At 43.4% G+C, this 19,063-nt stretch overlaps 1 protein-coding gene across 1 annotated transcript in view; it reads left to right on the forward strand.

The window, feature by feature from the left end:
* The window catches only part of braf (B-Raf proto-oncogene, serine/threonine kinase), a 115,064-nt gene that overhangs the window by 16,538 nt on the left and 79,463 nt on the right, over nucleotides 1–19,063 (forward strand). The window contains exons 2-6 of the mRNA XM_080050984.1: nucleotides 327–428; nucleotides 507–794; nucleotides 16,876–16,979; nucleotides 17,533–17,635; nucleotides 17,745–17,893. Coding sequence (XP_079907110.1) covers nucleotides 327–428; nucleotides 507–794; nucleotides 16,876–16,979; nucleotides 17,533–17,635; nucleotides 17,745–17,893 — 746 coding nt within the window. The remainder of the gene's footprint in view (nucleotides 1–326; nucleotides 429–506; nucleotides 795–16,875; nucleotides 16,980–17,532; nucleotides 17,636–17,744; nucleotides 17,894–19,063) is intronic.

The raw sequence follows: 19,063 nt of genomic DNA on the forward strand, positions 1-19,063 counted from the left end.
AAAATGTGGTGTTCCTTTACAAATAATGCTTTCTTCACAGTTGTGTATCAGATACAGAGTTTAATACCTGGAAATGAAAGCTGAAATATTGATCTATTGTCTCATATTCATATTTTTGTGTCAAACCCAAATGTTTCCAGTCTACAGCAAAAATAAAGGAATTGGCCTCACTGTTCCAATACTATTGGAGGGGACTGTATATGAGTGCACATTTGAAAAACAACAACTTTTGAAAATGCTATGCAGTTTTTGGCAGAAATCGGTATAAGATTAAATATGTCTTCTTTTAATGAAAGATACTAATTGTTTGGAGTGTTTCCCCACAGATCTGGAATATCAAACAGATGATTAAGCTGACACAAGAACACTTAGAGGCTCTTCTGGACAAATTTGGAGGAGAACACAACCCTCCTTCCATATATTTAGAGGTAAGATTGGTTTGGCTCAATCAATATTGTTGCAGAAATAAACAGCACGTTTTAAAGCTGTTGAGCGGTCTTTTTCAGGCCTATGAGGAGTACACCAGTAAACTGGACGCCCTGCAGCAGAGGGAGCAGCAGTTGCTGGAGGCCATGGGCAACGGTACAGACTTTTCCTGCTCTCCTTCTCCAATACCAGCCCTTTTGGATGTCACAATGGGAGGTTGTGTGGTTGGAGGGGCGGCTCAGGCTTTTCCCTCAGCCCCCAACACCTTGGCTGTCCTGCAGACCCCCACCGATGCCAACCGAGCAAACCCTCGTTCCCCTCAGAAGCCCATAGTCAGGGTCTTCCTTCCCAACAAACAGAGAACAGTGGTATGTCTCACATCCCCTTTAAATATACATATGTGGTAGATATTTTACAAGGTTCAGAATTTTGATTGTCATAAATAATGAAAACACCAAAACAATGATATCATTGATTTGTTATAAGAAAATGAATGCTCCTAAGGACAAACAAATGCGCATTTTCCTTGGAAGTAGGGGAGACCGGGGCTAGTAGGCACACGTTTTACTCTAGTGAGAATTGCTCATCACCTAAACATCTTTCAATAGTCATTCATACATTAAATTGAAGCTTAACCCATTGATGACTATGGCAGTCTAGGATGCATGTCCTTAATGCCTGAGGGTTTTCTGAAAAAATAGTATGAATTGTAAAGTTTACCAAAACCTTAATATCTAAGCATGTGTAGCACATAGAAACATGAAATAAAATACATTTAAAAGTTAAGGTTCACAGGTTTTAGACAGATATAGGAAGGAGAAGATAGCTTTATTTTATTATTTAGTTCAGTTATCACTGGCACCATGAATCCGACTTCCCAGTACAACTGGAACGCAGACTGACTCCTGCTGTCGGGAGCCGATCAGCTGGTCCAAACGGCTGTATACCACGGAGATGAAAACTAAACTGAAACTTAACTATCGCCTGGCTGGGCTGAATTTGAGTTGGAGCAGCAAAATATAGCCTAAATTCATAAATATTGTTAATAAATAGATGCAATGTGTTGTGTGATTTGTCAGTAGCCTATAGTAGACCTTGATTCTGCGCTCTGAACGCCACTAACTGTTCTGTAATACACTATCGCCGACACAGCTGGCGTATTTAGGGGGCCAAGCCCGAGTAGGGCTGGGACCGCGTTTTGCAGAGCAACGCGGTTCCCAAGCCCTGCGGGGCAGGGAACCCTATTGTTCTTGTAGGGATTATTAGGGGGCCAAGCCCGAGTAGGGCTGGGACCGCGTTTTGCAGAGCAACGCGGTTCCCAAGCCCTGCGGGGCAGGGAACCCTATTGTTTTTGTTGGGCCTTTTATTATTCTTATTCTTCTCCACATAAAAGTGGTGCTGCAGCCCAAACCGTAAAGGGTTGGGACATGCCACTTGCATGGCTTATCCAGGTCCGTACCCCGTACGCAGACAAAAAAATTCAGATATCCCGGCCACTAGGTGGCGCTACAACAAAGGAAAATGCGTTTTGGGCTATAACTCCCACACCGAAAGTCCGACAGTCAAAAACTTTATATCCACAGATGCCCACAAGTCAGCTGCATCTTTTGAGATAGGCCACGCCCATTTGCGATAGGATAGATCTTTTTCTACGTCGCAAAAACTGTGTCAGTCACCAAAACATACTCCTCCTAAAGTTTTCGCCCGATTTGGACGAAACCAAAAGCATTACGCTCTCCTGACTCCCACGAGCAAAAGTGGGTCAAATAGTTTTTCTACGACCATCGGAAGACCAAACAGTAGCCCTTGAAAGATTCGCGAAAAAACCTTAAAAAAAAAAAAAAAAAGGGATTTTCTTGAAACTCAAGGGAGACTATCATGGGGCATACCTGAGCCTATGGCAAAAATATGGGCAAGAAATTCCTATGTGGGCCGGACTTATTAAAAAAATGATTTTTTCAATTTTTTGGCCTGTTTTCGCCATTTTCCAAGTCTTTAGGCGGGAAAATGGGAAAATTCAAAAAAGTGTCTTCACAATGGAGAGGTTGACAATTTCATTTTGCTATAACTCCCCAACCGAACATCGCACATTCAAAAACTTGACATCCACTTGTTTGGTACATTGAGCTGCATCTTTCTATCTAAAGTAGTTTTGCGAATGTCATCCATAGGGGGCGCCAAAACCACAAAAAGCAAAGAAAACGCGTTTGGGGCTATAACTCCCACACCGAACATCGCACATTCAAAAACTTTACATCTCCGGATTCCGTGAAGCGAGGGGCCGGCGCCGCGGACGACAACGCCCGATCCCGAGTCGCGTGGGAGGCTTGGCCCCCGTTCACAACTGCTTGCAGTTCTAGTTATTATTATTCTTCTCCGCGTAAAAGTGGTGCTGCAGCCCAAACCGTAAAGGGACATGCCACTTCCAGGGCATATCCAGGTCCGTACCCCGTACGCAGACAAAAAAATTCAGACATCCCGGCCACTAGGTGGCGCTACAACAAAGGAAAAGGCGTTTTGGGCTATAACTTCCGCACCGAAAGTCCAACAGTCAAAAACCTTATATCCACAGATGCCCACAAGTCAGCTGCATCTTTTGAGATAGGCCACGCCCATTTGCGATAGGATAGATTTTTTGCTACGTCGCAAAAACTGTGTCAGTCACCAAAACATACTCCTCCTACAGTTCTTGCCCGATTTGGACGAAACCAAAAGCATTATACTCTACCGACTACCACGAGCAAAAGTGGGTCAAATAGTTTTTTTTACGACCATTGGAAGACCAAACGGTAGCGCTTTAAAGATTCGCGAAAATTCCTTAAAAAAAAAAAAAAAGGGGATTTTCTTGAAACTGAAGGGAGACTATCATGGGGCATACCTGAGCCTATGGCCAAAATATGGGCAAGAAATTCCTTTGTGGGCCGGACTTATTAAAAAAAAGAGTTTTTCAATTTTGTTGCCTGTTTTCGCCATTTCCTAAGTCTTTCGGCGGGAAAATGGGAAAATTCAAAAAAGTGTCTTTACAATGGAGAGGATGACAATTTGATTTTGCTATAACTCCCCAACCGAACATCGCACATTCAAAAACTTGACATCCACTTGTTTGGTACATTGAGCTGCATCTTTCTATCTAACGTAGTTTTGCGAATGTCATCCATAGGGGGCGCCAAAACCACAAAAAGCAAAGGAAACGCGTTTGGGGCTATAACTTCCACACCAAACATCCCACATTCAAAAACTTTACATCCCCGGATTCCGTGAAGCGAGGGGCCGGCGCCGCGGACGACGACGCCCGATCCCGAGTTGCGTGGGAGGCTTGGCCCCCGTTCACAACTGCTTGCAGTTCTAGTTTTATTATTATTATTTATTTATTAATTTTTTGATTGGCGTGATTTTCGGCAAACCACAAACTTTTTGGGTGGTCACGTGGTCTTAAAAAATCAACAAAGCCCACCTCATGTGTATTTGAACCAATGACGTTGCATTCTATGTTGCGCACGCCATGAAAATTAGATAAAGTAACAATACTGCGCAACGCAGTATCAGGCAGGAGATACAATGTGGCATTGCGCAGCAGCCGTCATCAATGGGTTAAGGTGTTGGCTTGGAATGTGTACCCCTCACTTTTTCTAACTTATTGTAATAAAGAAGAAATTAATCATCAAAGACACCCTTACACATTGTGACAACAAACCCCATCAATGGATCGGTTGTCACACACTATTGGGTTGTTTGTCACAATGTTATTTTAATGCTTCCCTTTGATAGAGACAGCTCGGCTGTTTTCTTGCCACATTTTTTGCTGGTAAACTTTTCGTTTTGAAAAAAAATAAAAATAAAAAGTGTATATCTTTTCAGTCACTTATCAGTGAAGGCTGCGCTCTCGCGTCCTCTCCTGGTAGTACTGCAGAGTGGTTTTTCGGAACCCACCCCTTGTATTGATTATAATATAACTTTTTAAGTGTACAGTCAGGGCTGTACAGTGCGACAGTTTTGATCGCATTTGCTACTGAAATTGATCACGTGCGATGATGAATTCAAGTCCAGTCGCACCAGTGCTAATGAGCAGATGATGTCTGTTTGAGACACAGAGGAGCTATGCACAATACTGCTTAGAGGGCTCTACATTAACACTCTCCAAATGCGGGTGAATGTAGTCTTAGGCGAGTAAGTTATTAAGTCTACCCTCCACTTTGGCCGGTGAAAGATGTGTGCTCGGGATCTGTGCTTTGTGCGGCGATTATAGCGTCTAACTTCACCAACGGTTAAAAACAGGAAGGAGACGGCTCTCTTTACATTAAGGCAGTCAAGTTAGTGCGTGTGCAAACAGAACATTTCCTGTGCGCCTTCACAATAAAAGTCGGTTACTATCCAAATGCGAGTTGACTCTTATTTTGAAGCAGGTAAGAACAGGAAGTTGGCGCTTCTCAGCCCTGCAGTCAACCATGGACCAACAGCAGTAACTATCTATGATTTAAACAAAGATTGACACAACCTATTTAACTTGGCCTAAATTGTATAACTATGTTTACTAATTTATTTAATAGGCTATATGTTCAATGTTTTAAAGTATGGTTTTCATTAAAAGAATGAAATGTTCTAAAAATGTGTGTTATTATAATAATGATATGTTTATAAAAATATATAGGTATAGACATTATTTTTATAGTTCTATGTTCTATGGGGGGGAAATAATTCTGAATCAGCAAAAAAATTGCCATTGGCAGGTTAGACTTTTTTGTCTAAATTGCAATCAGTGCACCCCTATTCATTTTTCTACAATTATTTCTGCACACACTAGGATATCATATTCATTGAGAATCTCAAATAAAACCAAGATGACATGCTCAAAGGTAATTAGAGCGAAATGCAAGGGTTAGGGTCATGCAAGTTTTCGATCATTCTTTGTGTGCTACCAAATTTATTTTTGTGCAACTGAATTTTTTTGCTTGCTAGCACCAGTGCTACCACTTTAAAAAATAAGCGTACAGCCCTGTGTACAGTTATGAAATGCTTAACTTAAAGGTTAACGCTTGTTGTTAACACGACACTGCTGTGTATTCTGTTCAGTCACTTATCTGTGAAGGCTGCGCTTTTGCGTCCTCTCCTGGTAACACTGCTGTATATTTGAGCTCAGTCACTTACTGGTGAAGGCTGCGCTCTCGCGTCCGCTCCTGGTAACACTGCTGTGTGTCTCTTTTCAGTCACTTTCCAGTGAAGGCTGCGCTCTCGCGTCCTCTCCTGGTAACACTGCTGTATATTTGAGCTCAGTCACTTACTGGTGAAGGCTGATGGCTCATGTGTGTGGTGCCTGTGTGGCCCTCCTAGAGCCTGACGATGGCCATGATCGCTGCCCCTCGTGTCTCGGCTTTGAGCATTTGCGGGAGGGCCTTACTGAGAGGGCCTGTATGAACTGCGGCTCCATGCCCTTGGCACTCAGGAAGGCTAGACTGGCAGCGGCGGAGCGTCCGACGGCTGTCGACCTTCCCTCAATGACACCACTTCCTTCGGCCCAGCCCGGCCGGTCTTGGCGTTGGGGTAGAGCAGTGCCTCCCCCTCCCCCCCAGGAAAAGGGCTAGGAACGAACTAGCATCCAAGGTCCGACATGGTGAGGATACAGGAGCTCCTCCTGACCCTGCAACCTGGGGCGGTAGCCGTGCGGCTCTGGCTCGCCTGGGGCTCTTAGGAGTACTTAAAGGAGCTACACGTGTGCTGGAAGGATGCCAAGGCATCCTAGTCCCAGTGCTCGGGCCTTGGCTGCTATGCGGGCTCCAGCGCAATATGGGCTGGGTCGCATGCCACCCGTTGAGCCTGCCTTTGGCTCCCGATGAAGCTGGATGCCAGGTGTCCCCAGTGCAGGGTCGCGGACGACCTGCTTTTAAAGGCCTACGATACAGCGGCACGTATGGGTTGGGTAGGCGACTCCCTCACCCACCTAATGCTGGCGCTCTCAACCTCTCTGCAACAAGCTGCAGTTGAGCCATCTCTGCAGAGGCGTAGCGATGCGTCACTGCAGGCCGTTGCCCTCATGTCCAGGGACTTAGGGCACGTTATGTTCACCCTTGTCCAGACTCGCCGCCAGGTTTGGCTGGCTAAGTCGCCTCTGACGGAGAGGTGCAGGAGGGCCCTCCGCTGGGCCTGTGACGCCGGGGGAGCTGTTTAGATCAGCTGCCCTGGAGACGCCGGAGCGGGCTGCCCAAGCTTGGGAGACCAGCCAGCAGCTTTCGGGTCTATTCGCAAGAGTGTGTCCACTCCTGGCAGGCCTAGGGACTCCTCGGCTGCCCCCCAGAGCCACTCTCAGGCACGTTCTCATCCAGCGAGAGACGATGGCCTACGCCAGTCTCGGCGGCCCACTCAGCGGCCCGCCCAGCAGCCTACTGATAACTTTCGTGCCCCCGCCCGCCCGCCCTCCGGGCAGCCTCGGGCCTCAGAACCTCACCGGTACCCCCCCTCCCTCTAGGGCCCACATAGGCCTGGGGGCCAGGTGCTCGGGCATCAGGGCCGGCCGCTGGCTGTTTTTCCCAGCAGCAGCGTAGGTTCTGGGCTGACTGTATTATATTACTATGGACCCCTGGGTGGTTTCCACCTTAACCCGGGGGTAGGAATTGCAGCTCCGAAGCCAGCCACAAGCCTTTGGCCGGGTCGGAATGACAGACCCTCAGTGATGCTTCACTGCAGACTTTGCATTATGACTAAGGAGCTAGGCAGGGTGAGGTCAACTGATACGTTGGCGCCGCGGGGGTTGGCTGGCGCAGTCCCCCCAGTCGGAGGTGTGTCCTCCCCCGTTGCATTTCTGGGCAAGGTGTACCAGTTCAGGGCTCTTCCGTTTGGGCCGTCCCTGGCTCTGCGTATATATCAAGTGGTATGTGGCAGCAGCCCTGTCACCATTACAGAGACACAGGCAGAGGAGGCTCAGGGTACCTCAGCAGTGTCTCCCCTTCTCTGTCTCGATGTAGACAGAGGGCATATCTGTCGGCGGGCGTGCCCATGGGCGCCATTCCATTCCACCAGGAGATGGTCACAACAGATGCTTGTCTCTCAACTGTTAGAGCCACCGTTTATATTGGTAATTAGCAGCAGGGTTCACACTGAATCTATTTTTCTCCATTCAGTCACTTACTGGTGAAGGCAGCGGTCTCGCGCCCTCTCCTGGTAACACTGCTATGTGTTCCACTCAGTCACTTACTGGTGAAGACAGCACTCTTGCGTCCTCTCCCGGTAACACTGTGCAGTGCTAAGCTGCTAATTATAGCTTTTTTGCTTGTGGATAGAAGCAGCTAAGCTGTTTTCTAGGTTACCACATTTGTTTGGTAACTCTTTCTTTTAAAAAGAAAAAGATAATGGAAGGGTGCTTTTCCATTCAGTTACTTACCGGTGAAGTGCTCTCCCGGTAAAACTGCCGTGTTGGTCTGCTGCTCAGGCTCTGCTGCAGCTCGCCTGGGCACCCCACTGACAGGAGGGACCTCCTGTCACAGCTGGGGGGTCAGATCTGGCATCCTGACCCACGTTCGCCTTCAGCTCTGGGCTTGGCCACTACAGGGCCCGACTCACTGCTGAGTGATTGCACCTTCAGGGTTACTGTCCTGAATGCCAGGGCAGCATCAACCAGGAGGCAGTTGGGAACAGGTGAAACTGTTCTCCAATTGGTGTGCAGCTAGAGCTGTGGACCCAGTGCACTGCGCTGTGTCCCCTGTTCTGGAGTTCTGCAGCCCCTCCTGGATAGTGGCTGCTCTCACTCCACCTTGGGAGTTGAGGTGGCTGTTATCTGCTCCCCTACACGAGGGGGTTGATGGTGCCACGGTAGGATGCCACGGGTTAGGGTCCCTCTTTCATTGAGGGGCTTTGAGGCTGCGTCCCCCTAGGGCCCCGAGGGCTCTGGCATGGGGCCTCCCGCTGGTCCTGGAGGCCTTGTTACCTCCCTCTAAGCCTTCGGTCCAGAGGAGGTCGAGGTGGCTGTCCATGAGGGATGCAATTTCACTCACCTTAGCCCCTGCAAAGCTGCATGCCCTATCTGGGAACGGTACATGCCGGAGGTGTAACTCTGGCTCATGTATCACCCTGTGGCCGAAGGCTGCGTTTCCGCCAAGTCGCTTCCACGCAGTCACCTTAGCCAGCACATCCAGCTGGCACGCTTTCCCCGCCCCCCAGCTGAGGAGGGCAGGTCTGAGCTACTGTGCCCGATGCGGGCTCTTTGGGCTTATATTTCTGCTACCACCTGTATTCGTCAGTTGGAGCAGCTCTTTGTCTGCTATTGGGGCCCCAACAAGGGTCAGGCTCTAAACAAAGCAGGGGCTGTCCCACTGGATTTTTCATACCATTGCACATGTCCATGGGACCAGTGGACGCCCCCCGCCATCCATTCAACCAGGAGTGTCTCAGCATCATGGGCTGCCCTGAGAGGGCTGCCCCTGAGGACCATCTGTGCCAAGGCATCGCCTAGCACATTTTCCAGGTTTTTCAACGTCGCCATTTCCCATCCAATGGGGGTGGTCCTATGCCAAGCTCCGCTGTCTCCAACCAGTGAGCTGGTTGCTTGGATTCTTCGTGACGTTGTTGGTATTGGCCATCCAGTGCTTAATGCACCGCCTCTGGCGGTCAGTAAGGATGAAATAGAACGCAGAGTTACGTATGTAACTCCAGTTCTATGAATCCTGGATGACCGCCAGAGTAACAGGTCACTCAGAAGTCTCGTGGTTCGCGAGAAGATTCTGGGAACAGATCCTCTGTAGACACCGGGCTATATAGCCCTTTCGGTGTCACGAGGGTCACAGGTGACTTTTTTGGCATAGGTACTCGAAACTGCGCATGCGCTAGATGTATATCCAGTGCTTAATGCACCTCTGGCGGTCATCCAGGATTCATAGAACCGGAGTTACATACGTAACTCTGCGTTTTTGCCAGCATTTTTAACTGTTTTTCTAATCTGTTTTTAACGTTTTTCTTTGTAAATACCTACACACTTTGTATGTTAAAAGTCAAGAAGGTTGGCTGACTAACTTGTTTTGCTCATTTTACTATTCATCTGATAAAAATAAAAGTCTTCTTTGTCCTTAATTCTCTTCACCAGTTCAAATCACAAAAAAAATCGGTAACACTTTAGTTTGATAGTCCACTGTTGACACTCAACAAGCCATCAGTAGATATGCAGTTGCATGTCAACAGTGAATGAGTTGATATTCAACAGAACTATCTCAACAGATAAGTAACATGTATTCAACTAACTGTAACTTAACTATAAGTTGCACTATTAGTAGATGGTTAGTTGATATTCAACAGAACTTGTTCAGCAAATAAGAAACATGCATTCAACAAACTGTAAGTTAACTATAAGTTGCACAATTAGTAGATGTTTAGTTGATATTCAACATTGAGTTAGTCGACACTCAACAGAACTGTCAACAAACATGTAACATGCATTAAACTAAGTGTTAGTTAACTATAGGATAATTTTATTTTGTCAATTTCTTTTTACAAAAACAGTCTGCAACAGACATTATAATTTTTACTACATGTTCTTTACAAATATTCAACTATCAGTTGAGTTTCAACTTCTAGTAAGTTGACTATCAACTGCTGTTATTAACCAATACTCAATCTACGTTTCATATGGATCAACTTTCCCCCCACTCACAAGGAACATGTCTAATGAATGAACATTCAACCCTCTGTTAATCATATATGCTCATTGTAAAATAAAGATGAGAATATTTTATCAATAGGCACCCTGTGTAGTTGATTGTCATATGACTGTCGACAAACTATCAGTCAATATTCAACTAACCATAAGTAGACAGGTCTTAGGACTGTCAAATTAAAGTGAAAACAGTTTAGTGTCTACACACTATTAACAGAGCAAAACAGAAAAAATTGTTGATTCTCAACAAACAATCAGTCGATATTCAACTAAGCATTAGTAGAGAGGTCTTAGGACTGTCAAATTAAAGTGAAAACAGTTGAGAAAAGTAGACAATCTACGAACTAGTAACAGTACAAAATAGAGACAAGTTTTGCTCAACTGACGAGTAACACTGGATGACCCCAAAGTAAAGTTAAAAAATATAGGCAGAATATCTGAGTAGGAAAGCACATTTATTTGAAGTAAATTGAACTTTTTTCAGTAGTTACACAACAAGTAGGTACACGGCAAGTACCATCAATACCTCAAAAAAAAAGACAATAAAACTAATACATTTATTTATTTAGGTGTCATTTCGGCAATTTCTTAACCACATATCGTCCAAAAATTGACATTCAAAAAGCTCAGTAAAGTTTACCATAACACCCAGTACCACTAGTTATGATATTGAGCAAACATAGGTATAACATGAGTTCTCATAAAAAGCTATATGGTAAGAAAAAAATATATAATTGTGTTGTGGACCAGAATATCAGAAGCTCCAGGTCGCTTGGGAGAAAATGGATTACTGAAATGGTGAAACAAGACACACTGATTCAGCAGTTAGGTTGGACAAGTAAATGTAAAATATATATTTTATACCCTCTCTTCCTTGAAGTGTATATCATTGTTGTTTCTCAGTGCAACATTAAAAAAAATTAAAAAACACAACAGTGCCATTTTTTAATTATGGACTGAAGATAAAACAACATATTTATCACTCTCTTGTGACTAGGGATGAGCATAATTAATCGATCATTGCTCGTTAAGAATATTGTCGATCACGTGAAATTGTTATCGATCATATAGCCGTTGTGTTGCGCAGTGTGAGTCCGGCAGCACAGCAATGAGTTTCACTATGTGTCAGCACCAGACTGTATGGGCAGCAATTAAACATCCTACCAGCAGGGGGAGATACTTAACTAGTAGTAGGAGACAACAGAACAGGCTCAGGCAGCAGCCTGCGAGCTGCCGTAGATGGCAAAACTTAAACAGGAAGAAGTTAAGGCGAAGTTTGGCATCGGACAGCTTTAGAACCGAAAATAACTAAGTTCATTAAGCATTGTGAAACCTTGTACAACACTTAAACAAACCGAATTATGTACCACTTGTACATTGAAGCCTACATCCGACCCTGTTTAACGTTAGCGCCGCTAGCATTAGCGGCTAACTTTAGCGTCTATGCTTTCCTACTTCGCCTTCATCAGGGAACTAATTTGCACATTTTGTTTATTAGTTGAAGTAACGTTAGGTCCTTTACCACTCAGAGAAACGTGTCGTGCCCTTATGCAGTCTTTGGCAGCATCTTAGGAGGCGCATATGTGTTAAAACTTTAAAAGGTATCGTAGCATTGGCTCCTTGTTGGCTCGTAGCCTCGGGCTTTAACCAGCGCCGCATTTTATTATTTTATTTTAAAAAGTTGCCTTGTTTTAATAGATTTGTTTGCCTAGAAGATCTTGGAATAAAGATGTAATTGAGTAAAAACCTCTTGTATACAGTCTATGGTAAAAACGCTGTATTTTGGATGTTCTGTTGGCATTTTTTAATATGTAAGAAAAGATAACGATTAATCGATAATTGCTCGTTAATTTTCCCGATCGATCAATTGAATTTCTTAAAATGCCCATCCCTACTTGTGACTAAAAACTAGTTTAACCTGGTCCTGCCACTGTTATTTCAATGAGAACAGGCTTGCTGTAGCCTACTCCTCGAATCGAAGCAGTTCGGCTGAAGAATCCAGGAATCTTGTCCTATCACCCAGTTGATCAACATAGAAAGAAATGACCTGAGAATTACCACAAAATAGTTCAAATGCATTTTGGTTTCCTTTATCCAAATCATTATAGCATAATGGTTCCACATTAGATAACATAATGCTTTGTATTGCTTAAATTAAATATATTTGGTACCCTAATCAAATAAAATTCTCACTGAACCTTATACAAATTAACATTATTTTTTTATTAAAAAAACATATCTCTATGACCATTCTACACAACACCACATGCATAAACTCGGTTTTAGCTCACTTTAGCCTGAAATAGCAACATGCACTATAAATATGGAATATGCAAACATGTATTTACTAGGGCTGTCAAATTAACGCGTTAATTTCGATTAATTAATCACAGAAAAATTAACGCGATTATAAAAATTAACGCAGATTAATCGCACTTCTATAATGCCTTTTGACCCGGTGCAAAAGTGGTGCGGAGCTGCACCTGTAGCTCGCCGGGCCGGGCGCGTGGGTTAAAGGGAGAAAGGTAAAGAGAGAAGCAAGGGAAAGGGGCCGACTCGAGGGCTCTATGGACGGTTTATGGGATGCATGAAGGTAGGAAGACATCTTACTTAGTTCTCCGCAGTGTCCGTGCATTATTTATTTAGTGGGTGCAACAATGTAGGCTAGGTTCAAAACAGTGAGTAGGCCATATCTCTCAATCTTCCTCCAATTTTGTTTGCTAGCTGTCTAGCACCCGCCCCGTGTGTCAATATTTTTGCCTATGAGTAGGCTACGAAATGGTGGCAGTGCAGCGCTGTCTGTTGTGGGAGATGGAAAGTCGTAATTTTGTCTGCTTGTTTTTTTGATAAAATTCGGCGCTAGTTCATGTATAAAGCTGGCTGAGGGGAGGAGACATAAGTTACGAGAGACGGAGAGCGAGCGCGCGCGAGAGAGCGAGCGAGAGAGAGAGCGAGAGAGAGAGAGAGAGAGCGAGAGAGAGAGCGAGAGAGAGAGAGAGAGAGAGAGCGAGAGAGAGAGCGAGAGAGAGAGAGAGAGAGAGAGAGCGAGAGAGAGAGAGAGAAACAGTAGTAGGCTATACAGCTGTTTACAAACAGGTATAAAAGTGTCATATAAGTATGCGATTAATTTAGATTAATTAATCACAGAGCCTGTAATTAATTAGATTAATTTTTTTAATCGCTTGACAGCCCTAGTATTTACATACAGTTTAGTGTCTATAAACACAATTTATTTAGACGGATACATGTGAAGCTAGACAGCTCTAGGCTCATGCTAACGGTGATAATATAGCTAGCGTGCTAACCGTAGCGCTAATGCTACTGTAGAATATGTTTATTGTTTGTCATTCCCAAACAACTCATATTTCCTTTAACCTTTAGGGCATCTTAGGCCCTTTTTGGTACATTTTGGTTTTTCATTTTACAACTGCTGAGGCTGTGTTCATGCAAATGACTTCATATTTGGTCAAGGCTAATGTTTTCTGACCAATTTATGAATTTTATCCTCAATTCATATACACTATAATAATAATAATATATTGAATTTATATAGCGCTTTTCTTGCACTCAAAGCGCTTTACATAGACAACAACTTTACAGGGATCCAGGTTCTATTCATTCACACAGTCATACCGGTGGTGGTAAACTACGGTAGTAGCCACAGCTGCCCTGGGGCAGACTGACGGAAGCGTGGCTGCCATTCAGCGCCAACGGCCAACAATGCGAGTAATGAGTGACTGTATGTAACGCAAATGGAATTTAAAGGGTTAAAATTCTTAAAATAAATATGAAAATGGTTTGTATGGTGAGGACTGAAGTTGGACTCGTAAATAACAACTGGTGTCAGACACCCAGTGTGTCTGGGCGGAGATGGAGTCCACGGCTCACACATACACACATATAGACACATATCACACACAACCCTGACCAGTCACGCCCTCTTGAATCCCTCCCCCTCTCCCTCCTTGTTGCAGTTGCTGCGGTGGGCGGGGCGCGCCCGCCTAAACCCTCACCCCTCCCTTTAATGTGCAAGTCCACACGTTTTATTTGTCTGTGGTGTTATCATGTTGCTTATTGTGCCAAGATGGGTTTTTTTTACTTATCACACACTGCGCTCCCATAAGGAACGTAGTTTGAGATTGGCATTTTTTTTTAACCTGCTTTTCCCTGTTGTCCTCCTTTTCCTTCTATGATAAATAGGGGCGCGGCCTGGCCTGGCCTGGCCTAGACGACTGTACAGTTACACCCCTCCTGTACACCCATGTTATTGTCACTGTCTTTCTATGTTTCTTGGCGGGGTGTGAACTGAAATGTAATTTTGTTGTTCTGTAACGGTGCAATGACAAATAAATTGATTCTGATTCTGAGAAGAGTGATTTTTCAGTTAAAGCTCCCATATTATACACTTTTCGGTACTATTATACACCATATTATATGGTCTTAGTGGTCCCTAATACGTTTTTCTTTAATTGTTTGCTGAAAAAAACTTTCAGATAATTTATTGTACTATGCTGATGTTCAGCTAATCTCACAATGGCCTATTTTTTTAAAAAGAGCTGCAGCTCCCCTCGTAAATATACAATCTTTGAGCTGCCCCCGCCCCCTGTCCGGAAGCGAAGCCAGATACGCCTCGCCCTCTGTCTGTCAGGGCCGTGGACCAATAAGAAATAAGGGTGTGGGCTGCACAGTGGAAGCTTCTGGCTTTCCAGTTTGTGAGGTCAGAAACTGGGAGAATTCTGACTGGAGTATATTGAGGGGGAGGGGTGGGGGTTTTAGAAAAGGGTAGAGTGAGAAAAGGAGAGATTGTTATTTTTTTTGATATTTTGGCAGTCTCTAGGCACACTGTGGACGCATGGATATGTTGGAACACATTTAAAAAGTGCATTTAGCATAATATGGGACCTTTAAAAGTCAACCCAAACATTACATCTAATGATTTGCAGACCTCTCTTGTGGCATCTGGGACAGATGTGCATGGTTCCACAATAAGATGAAAACTCAGTCAACATGGCTTTCATGGGAGGATGGCTGAAGAAGCCTCTCCTCTCAAAAAAGAACAAAACTGCTTGTCGTGACTTTGCCAGAGAGCACCTGGATATACCTGAAGTCTTCTGGAAGTCTATTCTGTGGAAAGATTAGTCCAAAATGTAACTGTTTGGTCATAACCAAAACCGCCATGTTTGGGCAAAAACACAACCCTGCCTACCACCAAGAGAACCTTCTCCCAAGTGAAGAACCGTGGTGGCAAATGTTCTGCAAATCTCCAGATGTAATGTTTGGGTTGGCCTTTACCAGAAAAATCTTTTTTTTTTGTGGATATTTTTAAAGGAAGTCGTCTTCTAGGCAGATGTTCAGTCACTCTTAAAGCTCTCCATTTGTAGATGATTTGCTTCACGGTGGACTGATGGAGCTCAAACCTTTTCTAAATTAATTTATAGCTGTCCCCAGACAAATTTGCAACATCAAAACTCTATTCCTGAGATCCTCTAAGATTTTCTTTCCCTTTTTAGGTGTCTGACCTGTATGGGTTCACTTTGGTGGCCCTAAACTGACCTGGTTTTATATCTGTTTTATCTAGTGCCACCCAATTTATTTTCTAAAGATCTCTCATGACATTGGTCCATTTCATCACTCAATTTTTCCCACCTGATTGTGTTTACCTGCTCGATTTAAGCAATGCAGCTCAGGGTTCACAAACTTTTGCACATACAACTGTTGGCAAATAATTAGTTTTATCTGTTTTAACCATTAATTTCTGGAAAAGAAAAATGTTGAATTGATAAACATCTATTATTTCATATAAAAAAGACTGGTATTGATAAGAAAATAATGATTAATGGTTAAACTGAATAAAATGCTCAAGGGGTTCAATTACTTTCAAGCAGCACTGTATTCTTAGTGTCACGCTAAATGCCTAAGGAGGCAGAGTGTGAGTTTTTGTATGGATGCACCAAAGGTTAAATTAATATTAAGAAAATAAACATTTTATGTTGTGTATTTTGAGTAGGCTACATTTAATGCTAACTCTAAAAAGGACATTTCCAAGCTGATATATTAGCAGATATTTAAAATATTGTAACAAAATGTCATTTCCAAAACTTTCCAATGTGGTGGGAATGAAAATTGTGTTATTATAAATGCTTTTTATTTGGCTAATATAACTAATTCGGCTAATATAACTAATTCATATCTAGGCCTACACATTATTCAACATTACTGTTTGTCACATGTCATTTTCAACACATTATGTCATTTCTTATACCAAGTATTGAGTGCATAACTGAACATAATTATTTGAAGGTTGACTTTTTTGTATTAAAAACACTTTTCTTTTATTGGTCGGATGAAATATGCAAATCTTTTGAGATGGGGATTTTTGGTTTTTCTTTACTTTTTTGCCAAAATCATCAATATTAAAACAATAAAAGGCTTGAACTACTTCAGTTGTGTGTAATGAATCTAAAATATATGAAAGTCTAATGTTTATCAGTACATTACAGAAAATATTGAACTTTATCACAATATGCTAATTATATGAGAAGGACCTGTATATGCTGGGCACCACCAAGGTGCCCTTGAGCGAGGCACTGAACACCCTAAATGCTCGAGCTACTTTTATGTCGGAGCGAGGGAGCTGCCACAAAAAAAAATATCAGCCCCTTTTGACATCTCTCCATTAATACATGTGTATTGATACTGTTTGCGCATTTTTGTGTTTAGGCCTTTAATAAAAAATATAAACATGTGAAATTTGATTTTCAATATCGAAGGATTATTCAAACTAAGTTGAGTGAGTGTTGTGGTGCTGTGTTCAGGTGCCTGCCCGCTGTGGAATGACTGTGAGGGACTCGCTGAAGAAAGCTTTGATGATGCGTGGCCTCATCCCAGAGTGCTGTGCTGTCTACAGGATACAGGATGGGTAAGGCTGCACAGGGAACTACCTGATCATCCACAAAGTGGTGTCAAGTATCATTCACTGTATTTAACATACCATATTTCAAGTTCCATATTAAAAATATTAACCCAATATTAATTTAAAAAAAGTTCAGATGGTTGAGCCATGAAAAGGTGGATGGAAGTGAAAGTTAAGGGAAGACTGAAACATGTTTTGTGGTAATAGGCTCAAGCAGAGCTGTTTGGATATCAGCTAAATGAAAGATCTGGGATCCAATACAGATTTGCCTCCCACTTGAAAAAAAAGATGAATTCCAGGAACAATGAATTCAATTAATTTGTTTAGAAGCACTCGGTAAGCAGGACAACTCAGCTTGGTCAGCTCAGTGCACCCCTAAGCAAGAACATGACAAACGCTAGACAGAATCTTACATTTTATGTATAAAACTTAACTTTTAGAGTTGACCTTGTAGCTGTAGGATGTGCTGGTGTTCTTGTAAAGTTTTTACAACTTTCAATCTGGTGGTTAAACCAACAGCAATGTGAGGTGTGCCCTATGTCTCCACTTTCTGTTTCAGAGAGAAGAAGCCAATTGGCTGGGACACAGATATCTCCTGGCTGACAGGAGAAGAGTTGCATGTAGAAGTGTTAGAGAATGTGCCGCTCACCACACACAACTTTGTAAGTACTCACATCATGTTTCCATTGACATGATGAAAATAAAAATAATCAATATACACTGGTTCTATTGCTCATCCTTATGTGGGTGTATGATGTGTTTGTTTGACAGGTGAGGAAGACCTTCTTCACACTGGCCTTCTGTGACTTCTGCAGAAAGCTCCTGTTCCAAGGTTTCCGCTGTCAGACCTGTGGCTACAAGTTCCACCAGCGCTGCAGCACAGAGGTCCCCCTTATGTGTGTCAACTACGACCAGCTAGAGTAAGTCACGCATACCAGGGCTGGCAAAGCTAATATACTGTACAATGTGGTGTGGAATTGGATTTTGGACAGCAGTGGTTGAAAAGCATACATTACAGCTCCTTATTCAAATTAGAAAGTGTTGTTACTAGGGGTGTGCGGTGCACATGTAACCGGTTAGGAGATAATCAGTGTTTCCCCCGAGGAAATTTCTTAGTCAAGGTAGTCCCTGCCCAGGGGTACAGGAGGCGCAGCGAAAATGTTGGGGGTATTTTGCTCAAAGATGCCAGTACGCACTAAATAAATAATAAATAAAAGCTAGTGCACGGGGATATCTGCGTCCGGGCCACATGAAAATAAGCCCCTCCCACAGCCCATTGATACCATGGACATATAAAGAAATGTACAGCGGATTGAAAACCGTTGAGACATGGCGCCCACTCATTCCTATGAAAGCTGCTCATTGGCGCAGCGCAACAACAAGGTTAGTCTTCCGCATTTTACTTCCGCATCATGAGAGCTTAGCCACTCCCTAGCGCATGACGTAGCGGCATCATGGACCTATTAAGAAAGAGAGCGGCATGCATAGCGAACTGGTAGCGGATGAAGCATTATTCTCGTTCTGTAGCATTGTAAGCTAAAGGTCTTAGCGAGCACAGTTGCATTTTTTACCGACCATGGAAGTAAACCAAGTTCTAAACGAAGATTCCTCCAGCCATCTAAACCAAACTAGTGGGCTAGCGCTGTTTTGATAGCGTGTGTTACATCTTTCTACAGTCATGCCAAAATTATTCAAGTTTTGATTTGACTTGAAGTTACTTTTATTCAACCAGCAAGTTTTATCTTGATTGTAAATGACACAGGCTTCTCCCAGAAGATAATAAGACGATGTACAAGAGTCATCATTGTGGAAAAAAATATTTTTCAGCTTTTATTTACATTTGAACAAAAAGTGGCATGTCCAAAAATTCATACCCTTCTCAATTATAAATAGAAAAAGCCCTTATTGGCTATTACAGAAATCAAACGCTTCATATAATTGCCGGCCAGCTTTTTGCATGTCTCCACTAGTATTTTTGCCCATTCATCTTTAGCAATGAGCGAGGTGAGAGAGGTGAAAAATAATCCCAGGATCACCACCAAGGCCATCCTGGTTAAACTTGGCTCTGCTGGAGGCAACGTCTCAAGGCA

This window comes from Ammodytes marinus, assembly GCF_949987685.1.
Source record: "Ammodytes marinus genome assembly, chromosome: 22".
In the NCBI taxonomy this organism is placed as follows: domain Eukaryota; kingdom Metazoa; phylum Chordata; class Actinopteri; order Uranoscopiformes; family Ammodytidae; genus Ammodytes; species Ammodytes marinus.